Below are 26943 nucleotides of genomic sequence, written 5' to 3'. Positions count from 1 at the left end.
GCGAAAGGTTGAATTTTGTGTGTATGTTTGTGTGTATGTCGACCTGCCAGCACTTTCATTTGGTAAGTCACATCATCTTTGTTTTTTATATATATATATATATATATATATATATATATATATATATATATATATATATATATATATATATGCGAGTGTATTTGCTCAATTCAAAAAAGCCTACAGGAAGGGGGAGGTGGGACATAGTAAAAGCCAGATTGTAAGCATTGTGCAATAACTACTGAGTTTGACAGCAGTTGTTCCACAACTGAATTGACAAGTTCACAAATTTTCATGGTATGATGACTGTTATTTATCTGGTTGGACAGTTAGTTGCAGGTCATGACTGTCTAGACTGCTGTGTGAGGCGTACAACAAAGTTGAAATATGCTACGGATGTTTTCAATAGTGGCTCTTCCTACATTTAGTCAGTCAAATACCATTATGGTAAGAAGGAGTTTGGGGAAGGACATTTCTCAATTCAGCGAATGATGGAATGTACTAAATAATTTGTTGAGCATTTTTATACTTTACCAAAATGTGCACAGTTTCTACTTTTCACACTGAAAAATGTACTGTACTTATATTTAAATATTTTATGATTTCACAGAATAACATTTGTTACATAAAAATAAACAAAATTACCGGTAATTCATAATATCATCTAGCAACTGCTGAACACCTTCTCTTGCATGACAAAGATATTTATCTTGCTCTGTGGGTGTCCTGTCTGCATGCCAGGCCTGCAGTTCAAGCCATATAAGATCTTTCAACTCATTCTGCCATAAATGTTCTTCCTTGCTGAGCTGAAAAAGAGTTTATTAAAATGTACACTTTAAATGAATTAGATCGCAAATAAATCAGAATAATTATGTAACTTGTGTAGCATAAGTGCTAGTTCAAAGTTCCGTAACAACTTAATATTGGTAATCCAAGATTAAAAGGTTTTAGCTAAAACAATGGCAAGCAGGCACATGAAGTTGTTCCTTGTTTAGAATCTACTTGAGCAGCTGCCCTGCTCACTTTTATGGATTTTTCCAACAAAACTAAATCATTCATTTCCCTCTCATGATTGATTTTACATATCTATTCCAGGCTAGATCACTACCCACCAAATACGAAGTGGCAATCAGCAAGTCTGGAATGTAAAAAAAGGACAAGTGAACCAAGAAACATGTCCCTCTCCAGAGAGGGAGAGAGGGAGAGAGGGGAGAGAGAGAGAGAGAGAGAGAGAGAGAGAGAGAGAGAGAGAGAGAGAGAGAGAGACTCACACCCCTGCAGCATGACAGGGCATTAAGGATAAACCAGAGTGAGTGACAACTGGTAATTGTCCCTTTGTACATGATTGTTTGCTACTCAATGCCTCTTCTATTTTGAGAGTACTAGTCCTTCCTGATACTAGTATTTATGTTCCACCTGGCTTTTCCACCAATATACAACTGCTTTGTAATGTTGCCTTAGATTTTTTAAATTAATGTGACTCTGGTGTGAGCTGCACCATCACTGTTCTAATTAAATCCTATTGGATACGTTCTTCCCTGCTCATGTACATTAACCTCAGTTAATTCCCTTTTAAAACAATACTCCAAGTGGATTTTCCATCTGAGCCATTCAGCATTTCCTTAAGCTATTCAACAGTTGAACTATCCCATACACAATTGCACTTTCAGGAAAAACTTGTATGTGCTGTTCAAAATATATGCAATGTTGTTGACATACAAAGTGAACCAGAACACAATCAACAAAACCCCTCAGAGGTTGTTCACAGATACCTTCTCAATATTTTTGTATAAGAAACCCACAGTTTCTTGAAGTTCATTACAGAGGAATAATGTCATTACGATTAATTCAGTTTGTTAACACAATCACCCTCACTTCTGTAAAAATACCCCAAAATGTACAACACACAATACAGGGTAATCAAGAACCAGCAGACGAAACACATACACTTTTATCACAGTGTGATGAAACAGTTATATCAATGTACTATACAGCACATAACAAACACAGAACTGTTCCCTTACAGATAATGTTGAAAATTTCGACCATCATGATCGTGACAGTGTACAGTGATGTTACACACTCAAGAACTGCAGGGATTTGGTGTACAGCTGCGATACTCCTAGCAACTATGTCTGTGTGAGTACTGATCTGGGCCTAGTAAACTAGGCTCTCCACATGCCGCAGGAGGAGGAGATCTATAGTGTCTGGTTTGGTGACTGAACTTGGCCGTGGAACAGGACCACCATGACCAATCCATTGTTGAACAAACTGCGAACGAATGGAAATAAGACACACAGTGCATATTGTTGACATTTGCACTGTAGTGCACTATTTCCAGTACAATACAGATACAAATCTAACTGGAACAAGAAACCAAACGAAGTGCATAATTCTGTGATGAGCCACTGGGTCATTAAAGCAAAATACTCAGAATGTACCATGGACCCTGCCATTGGCAGGGAGGCTTGTGTGCCTCAGCGATACAGATAGCAGTACCATAAGTGCAACCACAACGGAGGGGTATCTGTTGAGAGGCCAGACAAACGTATGGTTCCTGAAGAGGGGCAGCAGCCTTTTCAGTAGTTGCAAGGGGGAAACTACAGCCGTAATTTTTCCCGAGGGCATGCAGCTTTACTGTATGGTTAAATGATGGTGGCGTCCTCTTGGGTAAAATATTCCGTTCGGATCTCCGGGTGGGGACTACTCAGGAGGACATCGCTATCAGGAGAAAGAAAACTGGCGTTCTATGGATCGGAGCATGGAATGTCAGATCCCTAAATTGGGCTGGTAGGTTAGAAAATTTTAAAAGGGAAATGGATAGATAAAAGTTAGATACAGTGTGAATTAGTGAAGTTCGGTGGCAAGAGGAATAAGACTTCTGGTCAGGTGAATACAGGGTTATAAATACAAAATCAAATAGGGGTAATGCAGGAATGAATAAAAAAATAGGGATGTGGATAAGCTACTACAAACAGTATAGTGAACGCATTATTGTGGCCAAGCCTACCACCATAGTACAAGTTTATATTCCAACTATATCTGCAGATGATGAAGGGATTGATGAAATGTATGATGAGATAAAAGAAATTATTCAGATAGTGAAGGGAGACAAAAAATTAATAGTCATGGGTGACTGGAATTCGGTAGTAGGAAGAGGAAGAGATGGAAACGTAGTAGGTGAATACAGAATGGGGGTAAGAAATGAAAGAGGAAGCCGCCTGGTAGAATTTTTGCACAGAGCGTAACTTAATCATAGCTAACACTTGGTTCAAGAATCATAAAAGAAGGTTGTATACATGGAAGAGGCCTGGAGATACTCGAAGGTTTCAGATAAACTATATAATGGTAAGACAGAGATTAAGGAACAAGGTTTTAAATTGTAAGACATTTCCAGGGGCAGATGCGGACTGTGGCCACAATCTATTGGTTATGAATTGTAGATTAAAACTGAAGAAACTGCAAAAAGGTTGGAATTTAAGGAGATGGGACCTGGATAAACTGACTAAACCAGAGGTTGTACGGAGTTTCAGGGAGAGCATAAGGGAGCAATTGACAAGAATGGGGGGAAAGAAATACAGTAGAAGAAGAATGAGTAGCTTTGAGGGATGAAGTAGAGAAGGCAGCAGAGGATCAAGTAGGTAAAAAGACGAGGGCTAGAAGAAATCCTTGGGTGACAGAAGAAATACTGAATTTAATTGATGAAAGGAGAAAATATAAAAATGCAGTAAATGAAGCAGGCAAAAAGGAATACAAACGTCTCAAAAATGAGATCGACAGGAAGTGCAAAATGGCTAAGCAGGCATGGCTAGAGGACAAATGTAAGGATGTAGAGGCTTATCTCACTAGGGGTAAGATAGATACTGCCTACAGGAAAATTAAAGAGACCTTTGGAGAAAAGCGAACCACTTGCATGAATATCAAGAGCTCAGATGGAAACCCAGTTCTAAGCAAAGAAGGGAAAGCAGAAAGGTGGAAGGAGTATATAGAGGGTCTATACAAGGGTGATGTACTTGAGGACAATATTATGGAAATGGAAGGGGATGTAGATGAAGATGAAATGGGAGATATGATACTGCGTGAAGAGTTTGATAGAGCATTGAAAGACCTAAGTCGAAACAAGGCCCCGGGAGTAGACAACATTCCATTAGAACTACTGACAGCCTTGGGAGAGCCAGTCCTGACAAAACTCTACCATCTGGTGAGCAAAATGTATGAGACAGGCGGAATACCCTCAGACTTCAAGAAGAATATAACAACACCAATCCCAAAGAAAGCAGGTGTTGACAGATGTGAAAATTACCGAACTATCAGTCTAATAAGTCACGGCTGCAAAATACTAATGCAAATTCTTTTCAGACAAATGGGAAAACTGGTAGAAGCCGACCTCAGGGAAGATCAGTTTGGATTCCGTAGAAAAATGGGAACATGTGAGGCAATACCGACCCTACAACTTATTTTAGAAGCTAGATTAAGAAAAGGCAAACCTACGTTTCTAGCATTTGTAGACTTAGAGAAGGCTTTTGACAATGTTGACTGGAATACTCTCTTTCAAATTCTGAAGGTGGCAGGCGTAAAATACAGGAAGCGAAAGGCTATTTACAATTTGTACAGAAACCAGATGGCAGTTATAAGAGTCGAGGTACATGAAAGGGAAGCAATGGTTGGGAAGGGAATGAGACATGGTTGTAGCCTCTCCCTGATGTTGTTTAATCTGTATATTGAGCAAGCAGTAAAGGAAAAAAAGAAAAATTCGGAGTACGTATTAAAATCCATGGAGAAGAAATAAAAACTTTGAGGTTCACCAATGACATTGTAATTCTGTCAGAGACAGCAAAGGACTTGGAAGAGCAGTTGGACGGAATGGACAGTGTCTTGAAAGGAAGATATAAGATGAACATCAACAAAAGCAAAACGAGGATAATGGAATGTAGTTGAATTAAGTCGGGTGATGCTGAGGGAATTAGATTAGGAAATGAGACACTTAAAGTAGTAAAGGAGTTTAGCTATTTGGGGAGCAAAATAACTGATGAAGGTCGAAGTAGAGAGGATATAAAATGTAGAATGGCAATGGCAAGGAAAGCATTTCTGAAGAAGAGAAATTTGTTAACATCGAGTATAGATTTAAATGTCACGAAGTCGTTTCTCAAAGTATTTGTATGGAGTGTAGTCATGTATGGAAGTGAAACGTGGACGATAAATAGTTCAGACAAGAAGAGAATAGAAGCTTTCAAAGTGTGGTGCTACAGAAGAATGCTGAAGATTAGATGGGTAGATCACGTAACTAATGAGGAGGTACCATATAGGATTGGGGAGAAGAGGAGTTTGTGGCACAACTTGACAAGAAGAAGGGACCGGTTGGTAGGACATGTTCTGAGGCATCAAGGGATCACCACTTTAGTATAGGAGGGCAGTGTGGAGGGTAAAAATCGTAGAGGGAGACCAAGAGATGAATATACTAAGCAGATTCAGAAGGTTGTAGGCTGCAGTAGATACTGGGAGATGAAGAAGCTTGCACAGGGTAGAGTAGCATGGAGAGCTGCATCAAACCAGTCTCAGGACTGAAGAGCACATCCGCCATACAGCGCGAACCTTGCGCCCACCGACTTCCATGACTTCCATTACGTGAAGTCACATCTTGGTGGAAAATCATTCCACGATGATGAAGAGATCAAAAATGAAGTTGAAATGTGGTTCCGACAACAGGCGGCAACCTTCTATGACTGTAGGATACAAAAGCTTGTGCACCAACTTAACAAATGTTTGGATTACAGTGGTGGTTATGTCGAAAAATAACAAATAATCCAGTTAATAAGATGTAACTGACATTTTCTAAATAAATGTTCTATTTAAGGACTGCGAGCCATTGTATCTTTACTTTTCAAAATGCCCTCGTATATGACCGCAGGAACTCACATCAACTTGAAGAAATTAAAACATCAAAAATTCCAGCTTTCATGGTCATTCCACAAAGAGTACAATAAATAATTTGATATTTCAGCCTGCATGGAATGGAGAAGTGCTATAAGGTGTGAGAATCAGAAGGAAAGCCACAAGATGACAGTAACATGACATTATGAATACAGCATATATCACAGTGTACAAAGTTGTTTTGTGATTGCTCTGATCTATATACATTTTACAATTTGTGCCAAAAATATAACACATGAAAAAATCTGTAATCAAGGCCTGAAGACTGCATCAGCTGTCCAGTCATCCTCTGCCAACAGCATCATCTAGTTATGATAAGGAGGGGTATGGGGTCAGGACACTGCTCTCCCAGCTGTCCTCAGCTTTCCAAACCTTGGAACAACTACTTCCCGTTCAAGTAGCTCCACAGCTGTCCTCATGAGGGTGCAAACATCATGCTCCAGTCCTCTTACCAAGTAAAAATCCTTCGCACTACAAAGAGTAAAACCTAAATCTTCCATACGGCAGTCAGATCATTTGACTACTCAGTTACAAAAGTAGACATTTTGTGCTGAATTTTCGTAATTGCAGTGTGCCATAGCTTCTGATAACCATGAATGCATTGAAACATCTAGCATCATGAAAAACGATTGTGCAAAAAAGGCTTGCCAGTAAATAGCTAAGTGATGAGACAGTTTATTATTATTATTAATTTTATGGCCTTCATTGGACCACTGTAGTCAAAAATACAAAGTTCTAGACAAGTTGTTACACATGGATACAATTTGGTTCGACAATAACTTAATATATTTAGGTAATATAATTATTAGAGGCGATTCTTATATGAAAGGTGTTTTGCTCTTCTGTCTGCCCAATATTTCTTCATTCTTTCAGATATTTTCTTTCTTTCTTCATCTGAGACAACTCTTCCTGTACTCCTTTTATTGATTTTCATTTGTAGTCTGGTTTGCAGGTCTTGCAGTATTCTGGTTCTCTCTGTCTTGTTTTTTAGGTCATCTACTGTAATTTGAAGTTCTTTTATATCTTCCTTAATTTCTGTGATCCATTTAATGTCGCTCTTGCTATTCCACAATTTTTGTATTATTTTTTTACTAATTCTGTTTTCTGGAGTTCTCATCAGATGTCCAAAGAATGAGATGCGTTTCTTCCTGATTGTGCTCATGACTGGTTCTATTTTCTTATATACTGTTTCATTTGATGCTATTCTCCAATGTCCATTTATTTCATACTGTTTATTTATACATGTCCTAATTATTCTTCTTTCTATTTTTAGTATTCTGTCAATTTCTGCTGTATTAGTTGTTTTGAAGATAGTTTCAGCTGCATACGTTATTTCTGGTTGTGTAACTGTTTTATAGTGTTTTAAATTTGCATCTATAGATAGGCTTTTTTTGTATGTAGTTTTGGTAATGTAATTTGCATAGTTCAGTTTTTTTATTCTATTCTGCCATGATGACTTCTCATTTAGATTGTATGTTATTATTTCACCTAAATATTTAAATTTATCAACAATTTTGATTTCCTGTTCTCCTATTGTAATTTCGTTTGCAAGTGGTGGATCAGTTAGCATAATCTCCGTTTTTTCAAATGATATTCTAAGGCCTACTTTCTCTGCTATTTCTTGTAGTGATTTCACTTGTTGCCTGGCTTCTTGAACGGTGTTGGCTAGGAGAGCAAGATCATCAGCGAATCCCAAGCAGTTTAAGCTAATATCATCTTTTGCACTTCCAATTCTTATCCTCTTTGGATTGTCCTTGTACCATTCTCTCATTATGTGTTCCAGTGCACAGTTGAAAAGTAATGGTGATAGGCAGTCACCTTGTCTTAAGCCTGTTTTTATGAGGAATGGTTCCGAAATTTCTCCTCTAAACTTCACTTTTGATTTGGTGTTGGTTAGAGTGAGTTGTATTATTTTAATTAGTTTTGGATGGAGTCCTAGATTTCTTAAAATTTTTAATACTGAAGGTCTGTGGAGACAGTCATATGCCTTCTTAAAATCTACAAATGTTATTGCCAGAGGTTTGTTCCGTTTCTTGTAGTATGCCATAATCAATTTTAAACTAATTATCTGCTCTGCACAGCTTCTCCATGGTCTGAAACCTCCCTGATATTCCGCTAACTCCTGTTCTAATTGCTCCTTGATTCTTTCATATAGGATCTTAGATAGAATTTTATATGTGCAATCTAGGAGAGAGATTCCTCTGTAGTTGTCTGGGTTGCTCTTATCTCCCTTTTTGTGTAGTGGGTGGATGATAGCTGTGGTCCAATATTCGGGAAATTGTTCTGTTACCCAAATTTTTGTTAGAGCCATGTGTAAGGAGGTCTTGACTGTGTCACTTGCATATTTCCACATTTCAACAAAAACCTGATCTTCTCCACATGCCTTATAATTTTTTTGTCTTTAAGAATTTCTTCTACTTCTTGGAAAGTTGGAGGGTCTAGTTTGTTAGGTTTTTTTGGGGGGGGTATTTATGTTGATTTGTGTTCTTTGGGTTCCTCGCAATTCAGAAGTTTGTAAAATGCTTTTGCCATGATTTTTGCATTTTCCTTGTTACTGTGTGTCATTCTTCCATCTTAATCTTTCAGTATTAGTGTAGGGGCCTCATATTGTTGTAGTTGTTTCCCAAAGATTTTGTAGTAGTTCCTGGAGTTGGTTTTATGATAATTACCTTCTATAGACTTTATAATATCTTTATGAAATCCTCTCTTGATTCTACTAATATTTTGAGTGAATTTTTTTCTTTCATTTTTTAGATTGATGGCATTTTCTTCAGTTTTATGTGTTTGAAACTTTAACCATGCTTGGTGTCTATCTTCATGGAATTTGTCACATTCTGATGTCCACCATGCATGTTTCCTTCGTGGATTCAAGGGAGCTAGATTCTCTGCTTCTTTTTTAAGATTAGGCACTAGTTGTTCTAGATCATCTGTTAATTTGATGGTTTGTGTTATTTGTTGGTACTTATTATTTTTAATTAGTTGATGTGGGTCAAACCTCCTTTTTATTTTATTAGTTTTTCCAGTCCTCTTCTTTAACGGTGTGAATTTGATTTTAATTTTAACCATATAATGGTCTGAGCCTGTGTCTACTCCTCTCAGTACTTTAACATTGTGGATCTCCTTATGAAAATTTTTGTCCATACAGACATGGTCTTGCTGCCACTCGCCCTTCCTCCAGTCTGGATGTTTCCATGTTTTAAGTTTACTTGGCTTATACAACACAAGGAAAAGGAAGAGAAGTGGAGCAGGAAGCTAAAAAGAAAGAGCAAATGCCTGAGCTAGTTTCCACTACAGATAGGGAAAAACTTCATAAAACTGGGCAACATGCTTCAAAGATAAGACAAACAGGAATTAGGAAGATAAAATAATAATCAAGGGTAAATAAATTACAAATTTTATGAAAGCATACAAAAATGTGAAGTCAACAAATCAAGGAATGGTATAAGAACAAGATAGTACGAAACGGATTGACAAGAAGCAGTGTAGAGGAACTACCTTAAGTTCAGATTTTAGACTGTACTTGAGGAACAGTGCCCTCTTGACAGTTCAGTGGAGATAGCTTTTTTCCTGAGGGATAGGAGATAATGGGGGATGGGGGTTATTCCACAAGTGTATGGGATGTTATCCAACACACCTCATTAATGACCAAGTTGAAGAATATTTCTTACCTGGGAGGCACTTTGCTATTACTTCAGCCTACTTACATATGAATCAAATATCACAGAGTGTCTAGCATTCATAGGTAAAAAAATAGTACAGGAAGGACTTTTTGCTGTGGAATGTGTGGCACCTGTCTAAGATATAATGTTACTGACTGACAGTGGGCAAATTTTCTTATGAATACTCAGATGGAGAAAGACTTATATCAAGTTAACTGGCTTTAAATGAGAGACTCATGCAAAATGGATTTAGTGGACCATGTTACGACTCTAGACAAGTGATGAGAGTTTACCTTTGCAGTGGGTACAGACAGATAACATCTCAGCTAGCCGATTTCAATCCAAAACCAACTTCACTGTAAATCTTGGATATCCAGCTGCAAAACTTTTCATTTGCCACAAACTAAGTTTTCAACAGTCTCCTCTAATGCTGCCTGGATGTATCCTGTCTTCCAACAGTACATTATTTTAGTAAAATAACTAACCTGTCTTCGTGGATTTTTATCCGTCTGTTTTTCAGAGTTTCCCATTCGAATAAGAAGAGAGAATGTATTATAGAATTCAACTCTATTCTGAGGATAATCTGCCCTTGGTTTGTCATCTTTTTGCATGAACTTCGAACATGCAACCAACTTTGAAGTCAAGCTGAGGAAACGGTTGCATGATTCAACCTGTAATACAAAGACAACAAAAATTCAGTAAAAAGCAGTAATGCATAAATGTATCAGTGTGGTGACACATTCCAAATGATGAATAAAATTATCTTAAACTTACTTTTATAGCAGGCTGTGGTAGTGCAACAGGCATACTTTCTGCTCTGTCTTCAGACATTTCTCCTGCAGGTGCTGCAGCAAGACCAATTTCAGTGTGATCAAGCTTCATATCTCTCTCAGAACCTCTCAGCAATTTCATAGAACGTTTACTCCGTTTGCCTCCTTCATACTTCTGAGACACATCTAGAAAAGGAAGTCATTAACTGAAGAGAACGTATAACAGAAAAAATCTCGTTAATGAAGCTGTGACTATAACCCATTTCCAATACACTAGAGGGAACTCTTCTATTTAAGAGTTCTGCTATTGACTCAAATGAATGTAAATGTCCATAGAGAGTCTGGTATCTGGTAAGCCATCTTGAAGCTTAGGAGACATATCCTCAAAGCTCAGTTCAAATTGCACTTTTGAAAAAAAAAAAGAGTACCATAAAACTGCTCAGTGTTATTCTTCTTCCACTGCCATCCCTTGCTGAAACAAGCTGTTCAACAGCTGCAGCAAGACTGAAGAGTGGCTGAGAATGAAAACATAACATGTTCATCTCCCAGTCCACAGTAGACCCAGTTAATGTAGTACAATGGTTAAAGCACTGGATTCACATTAAGGATAACTCTAAATTTAAGTTCTCTGTGGTTTTCCTAAATCAGTCAACAACTGCTTTTTTGGAAAGACTAAGGTCCATCCTTGTCCAAGTCAAGTTTGCCCTTCATGTCTAACAAGCTCAACATTTCTCACGGCTGTCAAAATCCTAAACTTCAATTCTACCATACTCATCTTTATCTTAAGCAAGAACTAGGAAGTTAGGCATACAACAGCACAACTGTTAAAAATGTTTTCATTTTGCTTTTACATAGCTATTAGTTTACATGCAACAATAAGAGATGCTATACCACAACTGCATCACAAATTAAACTAAATCAAGTATAGGTGAGCTGATTACCTGAAGTGCTATAACACAAGGTGAAGATTCTCTGCACAGTGACTGTAAATAAGGGACAATGGCAAGGCTCATTGGGAACCTGTTTGGCAAAGTTACATAGAATAACAAACCTAGCTTAATATGAAAAAGTGAAGGAAGAAAGATTAGGATTAACAGGTCACTGCTGACTTGGCCATCATAGACGGAGCACACAGATGGGACAAGGGCAGGGAATGAAACCGACCATGTGCTTTTGAACAGAGCCCTACTGCCATTTGTCATTACTGATTTAGAGGAACCAAAAAAGGGATTGCCAAACAAAGCCTATAAAACAGGGTTAATTGCATGTAACTTTGTTTGATAAAGTTAGTTACACACTACAGAGATCATTTGAACAATTCTTTTATTGAAATGACGTGGAGAAAGTCAGTTTACAGGATATGTATACACAAGATTAGCGTTAACGTTAATGAACACATTGTTATTTTTAGTCCTACTCATGCAACTACATTCAATTTTTTTTACTAGCCACCAGTTTTTAAGTAGAAATTCATCAACAGACTAGTAGGCATTGTCCAGGAGACACAATTTTAAATTAGATTTAAAATTTGCTTTGCACCCGGTCAGACATTTTATTTTTTTGGACAACTGATAAAAAATTTTTGTTAATGCATATTAAACTCCATTCTGAACCACTAACAGTTTTAACAATGGGTAATAAAGGTCACTTTTCCCTCTAGTGTTGTAGATATGAATATCATTGTTGTTCTCAGCTTGTGATGGATTACTCATGATGAATTTCATTAGCAAACCTATGTATTGTGATGGCGGTTAAAATGCCTAGGCCATTGAAGAGGTACCTATGTGACATCCATGGGTGAACACCACAAATTACATTAAATCAACTATAAGTGAGCTGATTACCTGCAGTGCTATAACACAAGGTGAAGATTCTCGGCACAGTGACTGTAAAGAAGGAACAATTTCTTTTTACGTGACGATTTACCCCAGAAAATTACTCCGTGGAACATTATTGATGGGAAATATGCAAAATATGTCAGGAGGTTGATACATTTGTTCCCAAAATTAGAAATTACATGTAGAGTGAAAGTACCTGAACCTAATTATTTGATAAGTTCACTAATATGCATCTTCCAGTTCAAATTTTCACCAATATATACGAGGTGCTATTCAAAGTTTTTGGGACTGGTGCTGCCATCTGTTGAAAACCTTACCTTTGGACTAATGGTCGCTATCACCCTCGAAGTAGTTCCCATCCGCATGTACACACCAGTCCCAGCGCTTCTGCCACTGGTGAAACATTTTCTGGAAGTCCTGTTCTTTGAGGGTGTTTATCACTGCCAGCGATGCTTCAGGAATCCTCTCTAGAATTTCAAACCGACAGCCTTTCAACTTCAGTTTCAGTTTTGGGAATAGGGCAAAGTCGCAAGGTGCCAAATCTGGCAAGTACGGTGGATGGGGTACAAACACCATGTTGTTTTTTGCCAAAAAGGTCCTGGTGAGCAAGGACATGTGACAGGGTGTGTTGTTGTGATGCAGCAGCCAGTTCCTTTGACGCCAAAGTTCAGGCCTTCGTCGCCACACGTTTTCACGGAGCCGTCGCAAAACGTCACAGTAGTACTCTGAATTCACTGTTTGGTTGGGTGGGACGAATTTTTTGTGCACAATTCCCTTGGTATCAAAGAAAATGATGATCATGCTCTTCACCTGTCTCGCTTTTTTGGGTCTTGGAAAGTCCAGGCTCTTCCACTGGGACGATTGTAGCTTTGTCTCTGGGTCATAACCGTAAATCCAGTTGAATCACTGCAAGGGTCTCCGTAGCACTTTCACGAGATTAGCACAGAATTTGATACACACACACTGTTCTATTCGTGGACCCATCGTAAAATCACCACACACTAAACACAGAGTATTACGGAAATCACTGTGGACACGTAACATGTCCTCCCAGCTGAATGCCACTCTGCACACTGACTCATCAGATATGCAGCTCTCACCACCTAGCAGTGCAAAGCTCTACTACTCCTACTTTCCAGATGGCAGCACCAGTCCCAAAAATTTTGGATTCGACCTCATACTCCCAAATATTGGGAGCATTCCACCCTATTTACAGACTCTTTCTCATGTGCTACATCAACTGTTGGTTCAACTATTTCTTGTACAGAACTGAATGCAGTTTTTTTCCCTTTTTTCAAAATTTAGGAAGTGTCCATTTTCTGAGAACCACTTAATAATTATTCAGAAAATATCATTTACTGACTCTTCTGCTACTTTCACTCCAATGGGATTTACTATAACACTAGTATTGTCTGCAAAAAGTAGCAATTCTGTTTGTTGACTGCTAAGCGGAAGGTCATTCACATATTTAAGCAATACAAATGGAGCCAGAATTGAATCCCATGGGACTCGCTTACTGATATTTTTTCCCCCGATCACAAAAATTTTCTACCTTTCTAACATTGTCTGAAGCAGCACAATCTTTTGCATTCTGTTTGTTCAGTATGATTCACACCAGCTGTGTGAAAAGTCATCAATTCCATAAAACTTGAGTTTTTCTGAAGAAAGTGACAAGATCTACAAAATCAAACACCTTGGAAAGATCACAAATAATACCAGCCAGCAATATATTATTATTTAAGGCTTGTTCCATTTAATGAGTGAATGTATAAGTAACATTCTCAGTCAAGCAACACTTCTGGCATCCAAAGTGTGATATGCTAAGTAAATTGTTTCCACTTAAGTGTGCGACTACTCTCAAGTAAATTACTTTTTTGAATATTTTGGAAAAACATGTCAGTAAGGAAAGTGGCAATTGTTTACATCTGTCTAGTCACCTTTCTTATGAAATGGTTTAATAATTGCACATTTTAACCTGTCTGCAAAAATCGCCTGTACCTGTGATGCATTGCACATATCACTAAGCACATTATTTATTAAGATGGAAAAACTCTTCAGAATTCTGTTTGAAATTCCATTTTCAAGACCGCTTGAGCTTTCATTTTTTAGAATTTTTATAACTGTATCAATTTTAGTGAGGGCTGCTGGTGCTATTGCTAGTTGCTTAAATGTTTGTGGAATGACCTTTTTAATATGTTCTCCTGCTTCTTCAAGTTAACCATTTAATTCTACACTTGCTGTTATGTTTAGAAAGTGACTGTTAAAGGTATTGCAGCTTGTGAATTATCAGTCACAACTGGTCATTTAGTTTAATTGTAAAAAATCTTGCAGATGGACTGGATGTCCTATCTCCCACTTGACAATGTTCCATATAAACTCCTGGAAATTGAAATAAGAACACCGTGAATTCCCCAGGAAGGGGAAACTTTATTGACACATTCCTGGGGTCAGATACATCACATGATCACACTGACAGAACCACAGGCACATTGACACAGGCAACAGAGCATGCACAATGTCGGCACTAGTACAGTGTATATCCACCTTTCGCAGCAATGCAGGCTGCTATTCTCCCATGGAGACGATCGTAGAGATGCTGGATGTAGTCCTGTGGAACGGCTTGCCATGCCATTTCCACCTGGCGCCTCAGTTGGACCAGCGTTCGTGCTGGACGTGCAGACCGCATGAGACGACGCTTCATCCAGTCCCAAACATGCTCAATGGGGGACAGATCCGGAGATCATGCTGGCCAGGGTAGTTGACTTACACCTTCTAGAGCACGTTGGGTGGCACGGAATACATGCAGACGTGCATTGTCCTGTTGGAACAGTAAGTTCCCTTGCCGGTCTAGGAATGGTAGAACGATGGGTTCGATGACGGTTTGGATGTACCGTGCACTATTCAGTGTCCCCTCGACGATCACCAGTGGTGTACGGCCAGTGTAGGAGATCGCTCCCCACACCATGATGCCGGGTGTTGGCCCTGTGTTCGGTCGTATGCAGTCCTGATTGTGGCGCTCACCTGCACGGCGCCAAACACGCATACGACCATCATTGGCACCAAGGCAGAAGCGACTCTCATCGCTGAAGACGACACGTCTCCATTCGTCCCTCCATTCACGCCTGTCGCGACACCACTGGAGGCGGGCTGCACGATGTTGGGGCGTGAGCGGAAGACGGCCTAACGGTGTGCGGGACCGTAGCCCAGCTTCATGGAGACGGTTGCGAATGGTCCTCGCCGATACCCCAGGAGCAACAGTGTCCCGAATTTGCTGGGAAGTGGCGGTGCGGTCCCCTACGGCACTGCGTAGGATCCTACGGTCTTGGCGTGCATCCGTGCGTCGCTGCGGTCCGGTCCCAGGTCGACGGGCACGTGCACCTTCCGCCGGCCACTGGCGACAACATCGATGTACTGTGGAGACCTCACGCCCCACGTGTTGAGCAATTCGGCGGTACGTCCACCCGGCCTCCCGCATGCCCACTATACGCCCTCGCTCAAAGTCCGTCAACTGCACATACGGTTCACGTCCACGCTGTCGCAGCATGCTACCAGTGTTAAAGACTGCGATGGAGCTCCGTATGCCACGGCAAACTGGCTGACACTGACGGCGGCGGTGCACAAATGCTGCGCAGCTAGCGCCATTCGAGGGCCAACACCGCGGTTCCTGGTGTTTCCGCTGTGCTGTGCGTGTGATCATTGCTTGTACAGCCCTCTCGCAGTGTCCGGAGCAAGTATGGTGGGTCTGACACACCGGTGTCAATGTGTTCTTTTTTCCATTTCCAGGAGTGTAGTTTTCATCATATTACCTGCATTATTTATTTCTGCAGGACATTATATAATTTCTCTCTTTCTTTTACATGAGGTTTTAATTCACTTAGCTAATCATGCCTTTACACACACACACACACACACACACACACACACACAAAATATTAAAACGAAAAATTACAAACTAAGTGTAATTAAAGTGGAATCTTATGTGTTAATCAGATACAGTGGTCCCACATTGGTCTAATGCGATATTAGATTTAACATTGTATCCTCAAACACTTATTAAAGCTGGATACATTTGTAATCCTCATCATCTTTGCCCAAATCACTCTACTTTGGGTGTGAGCCTGCAGCAGGTTCCCTGTCTGCTACAACCATGCAGCTGTGCAAGTAAGTCACTGCTCGATTACTAGTTATTCTTTATAGTTCTTTTATTTCTATTAATACCGGCAACTAAACCAAGTACCACAGAATACAAATATGACTTTTGTACAGAATGTAAACATAAAATTCCACTTTAAATCGAACTTTGTTTGTAATAAAAAAGTAAACAGCTATTTTCTGTGAAAATTGGGCATTGCATGAAAACAGAATCTCATCTGTACATTACAAAAATGAAACTGCTAATATACACCAAGACACCAGAGAGAATGCACATGACCCCACTTGGTGTATGTAAAAATCCTTTCTTCTTGAGCGTGTCCTGGTAATATCTGCTCCGCCTACATATCCACTGAGAAGGCATATCTCAAAACACATCCATAACACACACGGCCTCTCATGAAGGAGCAAGAGCCAAAAACTAAATATCTTAATCAACAGTATATCCTAAACTGAGCACATTTACAAAAAGAGTTACAAGAAAACACTTAAGGGGACATTGTACGCGAAATTTGTTGAAATTTGACATTTTCTGTTTTCTATTCCATAGTGTACTTTGGACTTTCCTGAGCATTTTAATATTAATACATTAAAATCAGACAATTGTGAGACCTTAAAATAATATTTTGAATGTTGACGTGTCACTGTCAAATTTTGCGCCTAAGCATATACTGCTACATTTGAGCAGTCATATCTTGGGAACTACACGGTCTAAAAGACTGTGAATTGCTTTGTTTTTTTGCCTACTGCTACATCTCAGATGTTGGCATTACGAATAAACCTAAAAACCAAGCTGAGTAACACAAAACTGTCTGATGGAAAGACAATTAAATGTGCTGGAAGAATAACAGACAAAGTAATTGATAAATTACAGGAATATTATGGGAAGGCCATTAGAGATATCTGTGACAATTTAAAGAAGACGAAAAGAGCTGTGTGGAGCACTTTCTCTCATCGAATATCAACCAATGAAAAGCCGTGTCATGCTTTCTTTCCACCTCCCCCTGCATGAATTTACACATAAACATTCTCTTCTTTTGGCAGTAATGGAGGCAATTAAACCTATTTACAGAGATTTGGCACATCCTGAGCTACTAATAGAAGTGTTTACATGGGACGACCCAGAATATGAATGAGTCCTTCAATAATGTTGTGTGGTGCCATGTGCCTAAAAATGCATTTGTTGGCCTTATGACTCCAAAGTTAGCAATGACTGATGTTGTAATAGCTTTTAATGGTGGGAACTATGAAAGACTTAAGGTTCTGGAGAAGTTAGGGGTAAGATTTGGACAGAACACAGCTAAAGGACTGCCAGAAATGGATGAGCTTCGTGTACTTGAAGCAGAGTTATCTGCTCAGCAAATGACAAAAGACGCAAGAAAGAAAAGGAGGAGGCAAGCACTGGACTGTTGTGACACTGAAGAAGACACAGACGATGGGCCAGGGCAATTGTAGTGCATAAAAGACGCAGAAATGTAAGTTTTTATGCGAGGGGGAGGGAGGGGGGAAGAGGGGGAGAGGGGGGAGAAGGGGGGAGAAGGGTGGAGAAGGAGGGAGAGGGGGGAGAGGGGGGAGAGGGGGGAGAGAGAGAGAGAGTGAATGTGTGTGTGTGTGTGTGTGTGTGTGTGTGTGTGTGTGTGTGTGTGTGTGTGTGAGGAAGTACTTTGTCCAATAAACTTAGTCTACTAGTCTACCTGAAATGTGCCCTTCTGCCATTGCCACTCTGCACCACCTCCATGTGGTTAGTAGCAATCTATTCCACTTCACTGTTGTTAACATTTGTGAACATAAAGACACTGAAATAAGAATTCAAACTACATGCTGCTGAAATTATTTTCAAGCCACAGATGTAAAATAACCCACAAAAGTTCATTGAAGTTTCAGTATTTAAATAGCACTAAGCTCCATCCAAAAGTGAAGATTTTAATCGGTCAGTGAGTTCATAATGAAAATATTTAACAATGAACTGCTTATCTTCATGGTACTCTGTAATAATCTTTCTTGGCACACTTACTTCGTTTGCAAGCATTACTTTTACAGTCATAAATGATGATGATTATCTTGACAATAATTCTGGTATCATCACAAAAATAAATCACATAGTTCAGTGCTACGTTCTTCAAGCCAAATTCAAACTCACAAATAAATTCATGCCTCCCAAATGTCACATTGTGGCACTGTTAGCCATCACACTTAGAAGACATGTTCCCTCGCGCTCCACAATTTACATTGTTTTAGTAAGGTATTATGATGCTACAATGTTCATCTTCGGCATGCTAGTGCAGAAGGTGTCACAAAACCAGTTAATTTCTAAATCTATGCATTCTGCATGTTTGTTTACTATACGCATGTATAAAAGCTAACTACTGGTATTTCCTTTGTATCAGAGTAAAATCATGTGTCAGATAAATCTGCTTAAAAAATCTGGGTCCTATAACTACACGTAAAATTTATACACGGTTGTCACGTTAACTGCATTAAAACTCATGCACGTGTTGTGATATATTGTGTATTTTCAAACAATATGCATATCTGGGCGACTCATTTACCATGGTGGAAAGCCTATTCAGACAGCCATTGAGGGAATGGGGTGCAATCAACTGCATATTGAGGAGTGTGTTAGAACAAACAATGCCTGTTGTTTGGGCTCCAAGGACACGCTTAAATCATTCCAGTGTCTGACAGAGAAGGTTGACAATACTAGTCTTGCTCACACAGTTTCAAAGTAGTTCACAATCTGCATCATTATCTACAGAATTGATGGTAGGCCCCATGGTTCTTAGTTCAGTGGAACGCTTAAACCGGAGACTTCGAAGGTTCTGTGAGAAGATAGGCTGCGACTTCCTACATTTGTGTCAAAGGGTTGAGAACTGTAGAGCCATCCTAAATGGGAATAGTGTCCATTAAATATCATACGTGTATATGAAGAATTCACAGCGAAGTCTCAGAGTTTAAAGCAATCATAAAAAGCAATGGAGTTCACATAACACTAGGTACAGAAAGCTGGTTAAATCTGAAATTGATAACAGTGAGTTTTCTAGAGAGAATTTAAGTTTGTATCAAAAGGAGAGGCCAATGGAAAATAGATGTCAATTTTTTAAAATACGCAAGAAACTAAAAATTCATCACAACAGAAACTGATAATACACGCCAGATTGAGCAAGTCTCCATGTTAAGGATGAACATAAACTTATAACTGGATCTTTCTATCAGCCATCAGATACACACACAGATTTAACTGAAAACTTAAGTGAAAATTTCACTTGGCTAGTTATTTCCACATTCCATGGATCATTTGCACAATAAATCACAACAATGTGGAAAGAACCACCTTACATTCACATTGCAAATTAATTTGTAAATATGGTTACAGGCTGAACATTTATAATTTTCTTTTTTAAATTAAGTATACAGATGTGAGTTAGTAATTCCTATCACCTTGTACACATCACAATAACAGAAATTTTCTATGGAATAGAAGGAGCTGTCAAGGAGAAGCTTTATCAGATTGTTTTGAAATTTTACTTTGCTTTCAGTCAGACATTTTATATAACTGGGTAAGTTACCACAAATTTTAGTCATGGCATTGTGCACCTTAATCTAGAGTAATAAATGTCATTTTTCTCTCTGGTATTGTAATTATGTACATTAATTATGTACATCACTGTTCCTTCTGAGCTGCAGGGGATTATTTACAACAAACTTCACGAGGGAATAAATATACTGTGAGGCAGTAGTCATTGCCCAACTTCTTAAACAAATGTCTACAAGATGATCGTGGGTGAGCACCACATATTAATCTCTCAGCAGGTTTTTGTGCAGTGAAGACTTTCTTAAAGATGAGTTACCCCAGAATATGATGTTATTGAATGAAAATATGCAAAATACGTCAACTCATTAATTTGTCTCACCCCTACATTTGCAATGATTCTAAGTGCAAATGTTGCTTAACTATGTTGTTTTAGGAGTTCCAGAATGTGCTTTCTGCAGTTTAAATTCTTGTCAATATGGACACCAACGAATTTTGAAGTTTCCACCCTATATATCATTTCCTCACCATGTGTTACATTTATCACTGGTGTAGTACCTTCAGGTATGTAGAACTGAATACTTAAAACTTTAAAATTGAGGGTCAGACCATTCACAGAAAACCAGTCAATAATACTTTTAAAAATATTGTTTACCATTTCCTCTGTTGCTGCATGTATTCTTGGACTGATTACAATACTAATGTCATCAACAAAAGTAACTAATTCATATGCTTTTTTTGACAGATCATTTGTATACAGAGTGTTTCAAAATGAACATACTGGTTTCAAGACATTGTAGCCTTTATTACGTTCAACTTACATAGTAAATGTTACATCAAATGAAAGAGAAACTCAAACAGTTTTGTTTGTATACCTGCACACAATGGGAAGAACATGGAATAACATAGAGTGACTGAAAAATGTGTTGAACGAGTGCGAGTCTTTCACACTTAGCCTCAAGAAATATCCCCGCAGAAAGTTTATGTGCCTTTCTTTTTTGGTGAATCAACTGTAACTGATGTTTCTTATCTTGATGTGCTACAGCTATGGCCCGTGCCTCAATGGGAAAAAAGCTGAACAACACATCTTTATTTGGGAGCAAGACGGTGTGTTGCCTCACTGGCATAACTCAGTAAGTCATTGGTTAAACGACGTTGCATCCGACTGGTGGATTGGACGCAAGGGGCCGGTTGACACAGCGTTTTATGCACGACTTCCACGTTCACACACGATCATGTGTACTAGCTGATCTGTCCGACTTTAGAAACAGTGTTATTGCAACAGTTAATCCTGACACATTGATAAAGGTTTTGGCACAACTCGCCTATCGACTTGATGTGTGATCGGTGTTCACACTGAATAATTGTAAGAAAAACTGTTTGTGTTTCTCTTTCATTTGGTGTATTATTTATAATTGTAAGATGAATGTAATATGTGCCACAAAGCCTTAAAACCTGTATATTAATTTTGAAGCACCCTGTACACAGTATTTTAGGGACTATAAGAAGCACTTTTTTCTTCGAAAAATTGCCTTCATAATTCTGGTGATTGTTATACTACAAATTAATATAAAAATGTCCAGTGTTTGATTTAAAAGCCTGCCAGTCTTAAAAATGGCCATATATTCGATGCAGCAGGAAACCTATCTCTCTCTGGTAACATGCGATTCAACTGGCAGCAGCACTGCACCGATGCGATGAACACGAGTTGTCAGGATCCACAAGCTTACCAACACTGTCTCCATCCCACCCTGCCATCAAAAACCCAGGACACTATCTGGCCAACAATGCGTCACTGCAGTCCACGGTGCCCGTGAACTTGAACTGAAAGTAAGAAGGCTGTGTCTACTGTATCTCCCAACTGCAGCAACAGGCTCCACACTCATACGAGATTCTATTTCAGTCAGCAGCAGTCTGCTCAACTCAAGTGTTCATACGCTCACAATAGTGTTAACCCAGGACTGACCACAGTGCTTTAGGACCTCTACAAAACTCACATTTCTGTGTGTAGTTGCTATACCTATTTTATCCAGTTTACTCCTAATGCTGTAATTGCCATCTTTAGCCAGGCTGTTTCCTGCTCCCCTTCCTACAATAGCCTTGGTTCTCCTTGCTAAAATCTTCACACTAATTCCCTACTTCTTCTGTCACCAAGTTGAAGCATGCACTTGGTTTCACAATTCTTGTGGCTTGGTACCCTGTTCCAAATTTGTGCTGTACCTTTGGCCAAGACCCCTCCAATGGGTACTACCTAGCAGGTAGGCCTTTTCCTTCCTACTATATTTTCGTACCAACCTACACCTAGTTTCTTTGCTAGTAGTCTGCTGTACCCAACTGGACCTCCAGCTGGATGAGGCTCTTCCCATCCTATATCAAGTAACAAGTCAAATTTACTTCATACTGTAAGCCCAGGTATAGATGGAGGAGTTAAAGAGCTGTTCCCTGAGCCCACAGTTCCATGGGAGAACCTTGTTGAACTCCCCATTCAGTTCACTACTACAGTCACCAAAATGCCATTCCAACTCACAGTCCACACATACCACTCCATCTGACTAGCCTGTGACAACACCCACACTTACTACACACCACAACACAGATCAAATGCTTAAAAATAGAATTAAACCACTTAACACACTTTACAATACACAAATATTTGCTATTTATGAGCACCAAAAATTAGATCTACAGGTTATCACTTCAAGTCTATGATATAATGTAAAAAATTAATTATTTCTGCTTACAAGAACAACTCAGCACTCACTCAACTGCAATGTCTATTTATTAACTTATTCACAACAGAATGCAACTTTAATGTAAGCACAGCGTATGTAAACACGCTACTAGTGCAAAAATTTCTAAATAAAACAATTTAAAATTCACGCTACTTTCCAGAAATATGAACTTAATAATGAATAGGCACGCTCTACTTAAATTGCCGGAAAGAAAAACAGGACTATTAAACAGGATTCTCTAAGTTAACTACGCCAAAATGTAAAAAAATATAATTACACCCCTACCTTACCACCTTTCTGTGTTGTTTTGGCATAATGCATAAAAGTGATACCTTCAATAGTAAGCTTAAAAAACAAGCTAATACACATACTAATTGAGTAATTTGCACTAAATTCACCATTACTACAATCTAAATAACATATCTTTACAAGGGTGCAAAAACTTGGCATGTCACATCAGGCATATGGCTGCCAACTGCTGTAGTACGAAGCTCCCTGTCGTACTGTTATTCCTGTAGAAAACATTAATCATCCAACAATCAGTTGGGATAATTGCAGTTTTGTAAGGGATGGGTGTGATATGACATCATGCCAAACAGTAACAAATGCCTTCTCTGAAAACTACCTACAATAGATACTTCAGAAGCCCACTCATGGTAAAAATATATTGGATCTAATGGAAACAAATAGCCATATATTTGTTAAAAGACATATTAAATGTTTCCACATCAGCTGTTGTTGACAAGTATTCACTTTGTTACATCTCTGATGGTTGGCCAATTTGCAACTGCACCCTACAAAGGAACAGTGCCAAGATACAGCAGGTATATGTCTGGCTTACTGGTGTGCAAAGAATAATGTTGTACAACATGTCACTTTTTTGCTATTGGAAAGAACTCATCACTTTTTCTAAATATATATTTATTTTTGTTATTTATCATGTAAATTTTTATGCTTATGTGCCATCTGGCGGAGCCATTTGTTACAATAACAATTCAGACTCTAAATGTGAGCTCCCTTTAGTTGTAAAATGTCGCTTTCCAACTAATGTAAGCCCATTTGTCATATATACATAGTTATGTAGTCACTGGTTTACTTATGCAGTTATGTACAACCTGGCAAAGTAATATTTCTAATTATTTTACGCCCAAACAGCAATGAAGAGTTTCTCCTTTCCTTGGATTTTGCTCCACTCTGCAAATGCATTTGATGATTTGCCACTCTGTTTGTTCTGGACTTGCATTTTACAATTCTAGCCTTCAAATATATACTTATAACAACATACAGTACATTAAGTCTGACACATGCATGGATGCATTGATTCAAACTGCTGTAACTGTTTCTCGTGTGGACAGAAGTGACAATTGGTATTTAACAACAAAAGTGAGCACATACAGTGATGTATAATGTGGCATTAGTTTTGAAGATTACTATACTGCACTCAGTAAGAATTCTGGTTTCAATTTTACTACTTGCAAGTTAAGAGCTCGCTCTCAGATTGGCTGTGCTTGCCATTTTATAATCGGATAATTTTACTATATATTGATATTCGTAAGTTCAATTTTAGGCTGTCCATTGTAAAATATTATTTTTTCTATGTCAGTAAACCAAATATGTACTTGCTGTATTTTTTTTCTTCGTGTCTTTGCAGGCTGTACTTGAAAATGACCTGTAAGGTCAAAATTGGACAATTGTGCAAGATATAATAAAGTTAATATTTGTCAAGAAACCTTTAAAATGTCTGTTTTTGAAGAGCTCCACACTGAAACTTTTATCAATGAGCATAGTGCTGTTTTAGCAATGATTAACAAAGTACAAAGGGCAACTAAAACAATTGTAAAGATTTAGGTATTCAGTGAACAAGTTAAAAGATCTGTGGTGTAATATCTCAATGATGGATTTCAAACATTTACCTCAGGACAGGAGTTTGTAGAAGAAATGTGGCACAAGTTTAGAAGAACAGTTGACCTTACACTGGACAGATAAATACCTATCAGAACAGTTCATGATGGAAGAGACTCTCCATAGTATACAGTCACTGCAAAGAAATTCCTACTGAAACAAAGACTACTGCAAAATTGGTGTACAACAACAACAACAATGATAATGATGATGATGATGATGTCCCATACTCCTTGACAGAGCATAGGGGAATGATGCGGGAGACCCACAGTGACAGACTAGGCAAGGTCCTAGAGGAGGTGGTTTGTTGCCTTCCTCTGACCGTAATGGGGATGAATGATGATGAAGACAACACCATAACACCAAGTCATCTCAAGGCAGGTGAAAATCCCTGAGCCCACTGGGAATCAAACCCAGGACCCCGTTCTTGGGAAGCGAGAACGCTACCGCGAGACCACGGGCTGCGGACAGTGTACAACAAAGGATAGTGTTATACATGGAGAAAGGCTTCTGACAAGACAGACTGGAAAGATATCCAATGTTGCTCATCTTGGTTTGCGTGCAGATGGGAGGCTGCTCTGATGCTTGACGGGAGCCTGACACGCATGTTGCCAGAGCATATCAGTGGCGGCACGATCCAAGTGCTCCTGCCAAGATCTGCCAGCGTCTGGACATGTCAGAAGTGTCGTTAGCAGATTGCATAAAACAGTCATCATGACGCATCTTGCATGTGTGGAGTATAAAGAACTAAATGTACAGCAACTCATGATAAACCAAATTAAAGAGCTCCATGGGATGATTATTTTGATAGATGCACTGGTGTGGACGTGCAGTATTTAATTAGTTAATGAATGGAGAAGGAATCTGGAACAACTCTTTGAACTAACATTTATACTAGTTAAGCCACACAGAAGATTGACTTACCGGAAGAAATCATTTGGCAAAGCAAACCAAAGGTGGATAGGAGAGAAGTAGAGAGGAGAGAAGACTAGTAGGTGTGTTGATGGGATAGAAAGCACGTATAGTGCTGGAGTGTGAGCAGATAAGGGCATAAGTAGGTGGAGAACAGTCACTAGTGAAGGCTGAGGACAAGGGGGTTAAAAAAACAAAGGATATGTTGCAGGGTAAGTTCCCACCTGCAAAATTCAAAAAAGCTGATGTTTGTAGAAGAATGCAAATGGCGCAGGTTGTGAAGCAGTCACTAAAATGAAGTAGCTTGTGTTCGGGGCATGTTCAGCAATTGGGTGGGCCAGCTGTTTCTTGGTCACAGTGTGGCAGTGGCCATTCATTTGGACAGGCGGTTAGTTTGTAGTCACACTCACATACAAAGCAACACAGTGGTTGCAGCTTACTTGGTAGATTATATGGCTGCTTTCACAGGCAGTCCTGCCTTCTGATGGTGTAGGAGATGGTTGTGACAGGACTGGAGTAGGTAGTTGTGGGAGGATGCATAGGACAGGTCATGCCTCTTAGTCTATTGCAGGGATATGAGCCACGAAGCAAGGGGTTGGGGGCATGGTGTAGGGATGGACAAGGAAACTGTAAAGTTTCCGTGAGTAGCAGAATTCTGTTGTGGGAGGGATGAGAATGGTATCAAGCATTTCAGTGACTAGAGGTAGTTTAAATCCTGGTGGAGAATCTACATCTACATGGATACTCCGCAAATCACACTTAAGTCTCTGTCAGAGGGTTCATCAATCCACCTTCACAATAATTCCACTCTTAAACAGCATTAGGGAAAAACAAATACCTACATTTTTATGGGTGAGCTCCGATTTCCCTTACTTTATTATGATGATCGTTTCTCCCTGTGTAGGTTGGCATCAACAAAATATTTTTGCATTCAGAGGAGAAAGTTGGTGATTGAAATTTCAAGAGAAGATTCCGCCACAATTAGAAACGACTGTTTTAACGATGCCCATTCCAAATCCTGCATCATGTCTGTGACACTCTCCCCTATTTCTCATAATACAAAACATGCTGCTCTTTTTCGAACTTTCTCAGTGCACTCCGTTAACCCCACCTGGTAAGGATCCCACATCATGCAGCAGCACTCCAAAAGAGGACAGACAAGCAAAGTGTAGGCAGTCTAGTAGACCTCTTGCATCTTCTAAGTGTTCAGCGAATAAAACTAAGTCTTTGGTTCACTTTACCCATAACATTTTCTGTGTGTTCTTTTTAATTGAAGTTATTCATAATTGTGATTCGTAAGTACTTAGTTTTCAAATCTCTTTCCTTCTCATCCCATACAGTAAGTCTCCCCTGGCCTGCAGTTCTGGGTGTTTTCCTGAAATCTACCCCTTTTCCTATACCTCTCCAGTCCTTTTCCTTCACCCTTCAACCCTTCTGCCCGAAGAAGGAGCCACTGGCTCCGAAAGCTTTCCAATCACAACTGTCTTTTATGTGTGTGTTCTGCTGCTGCTTGGTGAG

General features: G+C 39.1%; 1 protein-coding gene across 2 annotated transcripts in view; it reads right to left on the bottom strand.

Annotated features, from left to right (window-relative positions):
* Window positions 1-26943, bottom strand: part of LOC124724436 (mitogen-activated protein kinase kinase kinase 4) — a 209989-nt gene that overhangs the window by 169974 nt on the left and 13072 nt on the right. For both annotated transcript variants that reach the window (XM_047248448.1, XM_047248449.1), the window contains exons 4-6: window positions 10365-10546; window positions 10076-10261; window positions 646-806 (exon numbers count right to left, since the gene is read on the bottom strand). In XM_047248448.1, the coding sequence (XP_047104404.1) occupies window positions 646-806; window positions 10076-10261; window positions 10365-10546 (529 nt within the window). The remainder of the gene's footprint in view (window positions 1-645; window positions 807-10075; window positions 10262-10364; window positions 10547-26943) is intronic.

The sequence above is a fragment of the Schistocerca piceifrons genome, chromosome 1 (genome assembly GCF_021461385.2).
Source record: "Schistocerca piceifrons isolate TAMUIC-IGC-003096 chromosome 1, iqSchPice1.1, whole genome shotgun sequence".
NCBI classification, from domain to species: Eukaryota; Metazoa; Arthropoda; class Insecta; order Orthoptera; family Acrididae; genus Schistocerca; species Schistocerca piceifrons.
This window is presented reverse-complemented; position numbering and strand designations above follow the sequence as displayed.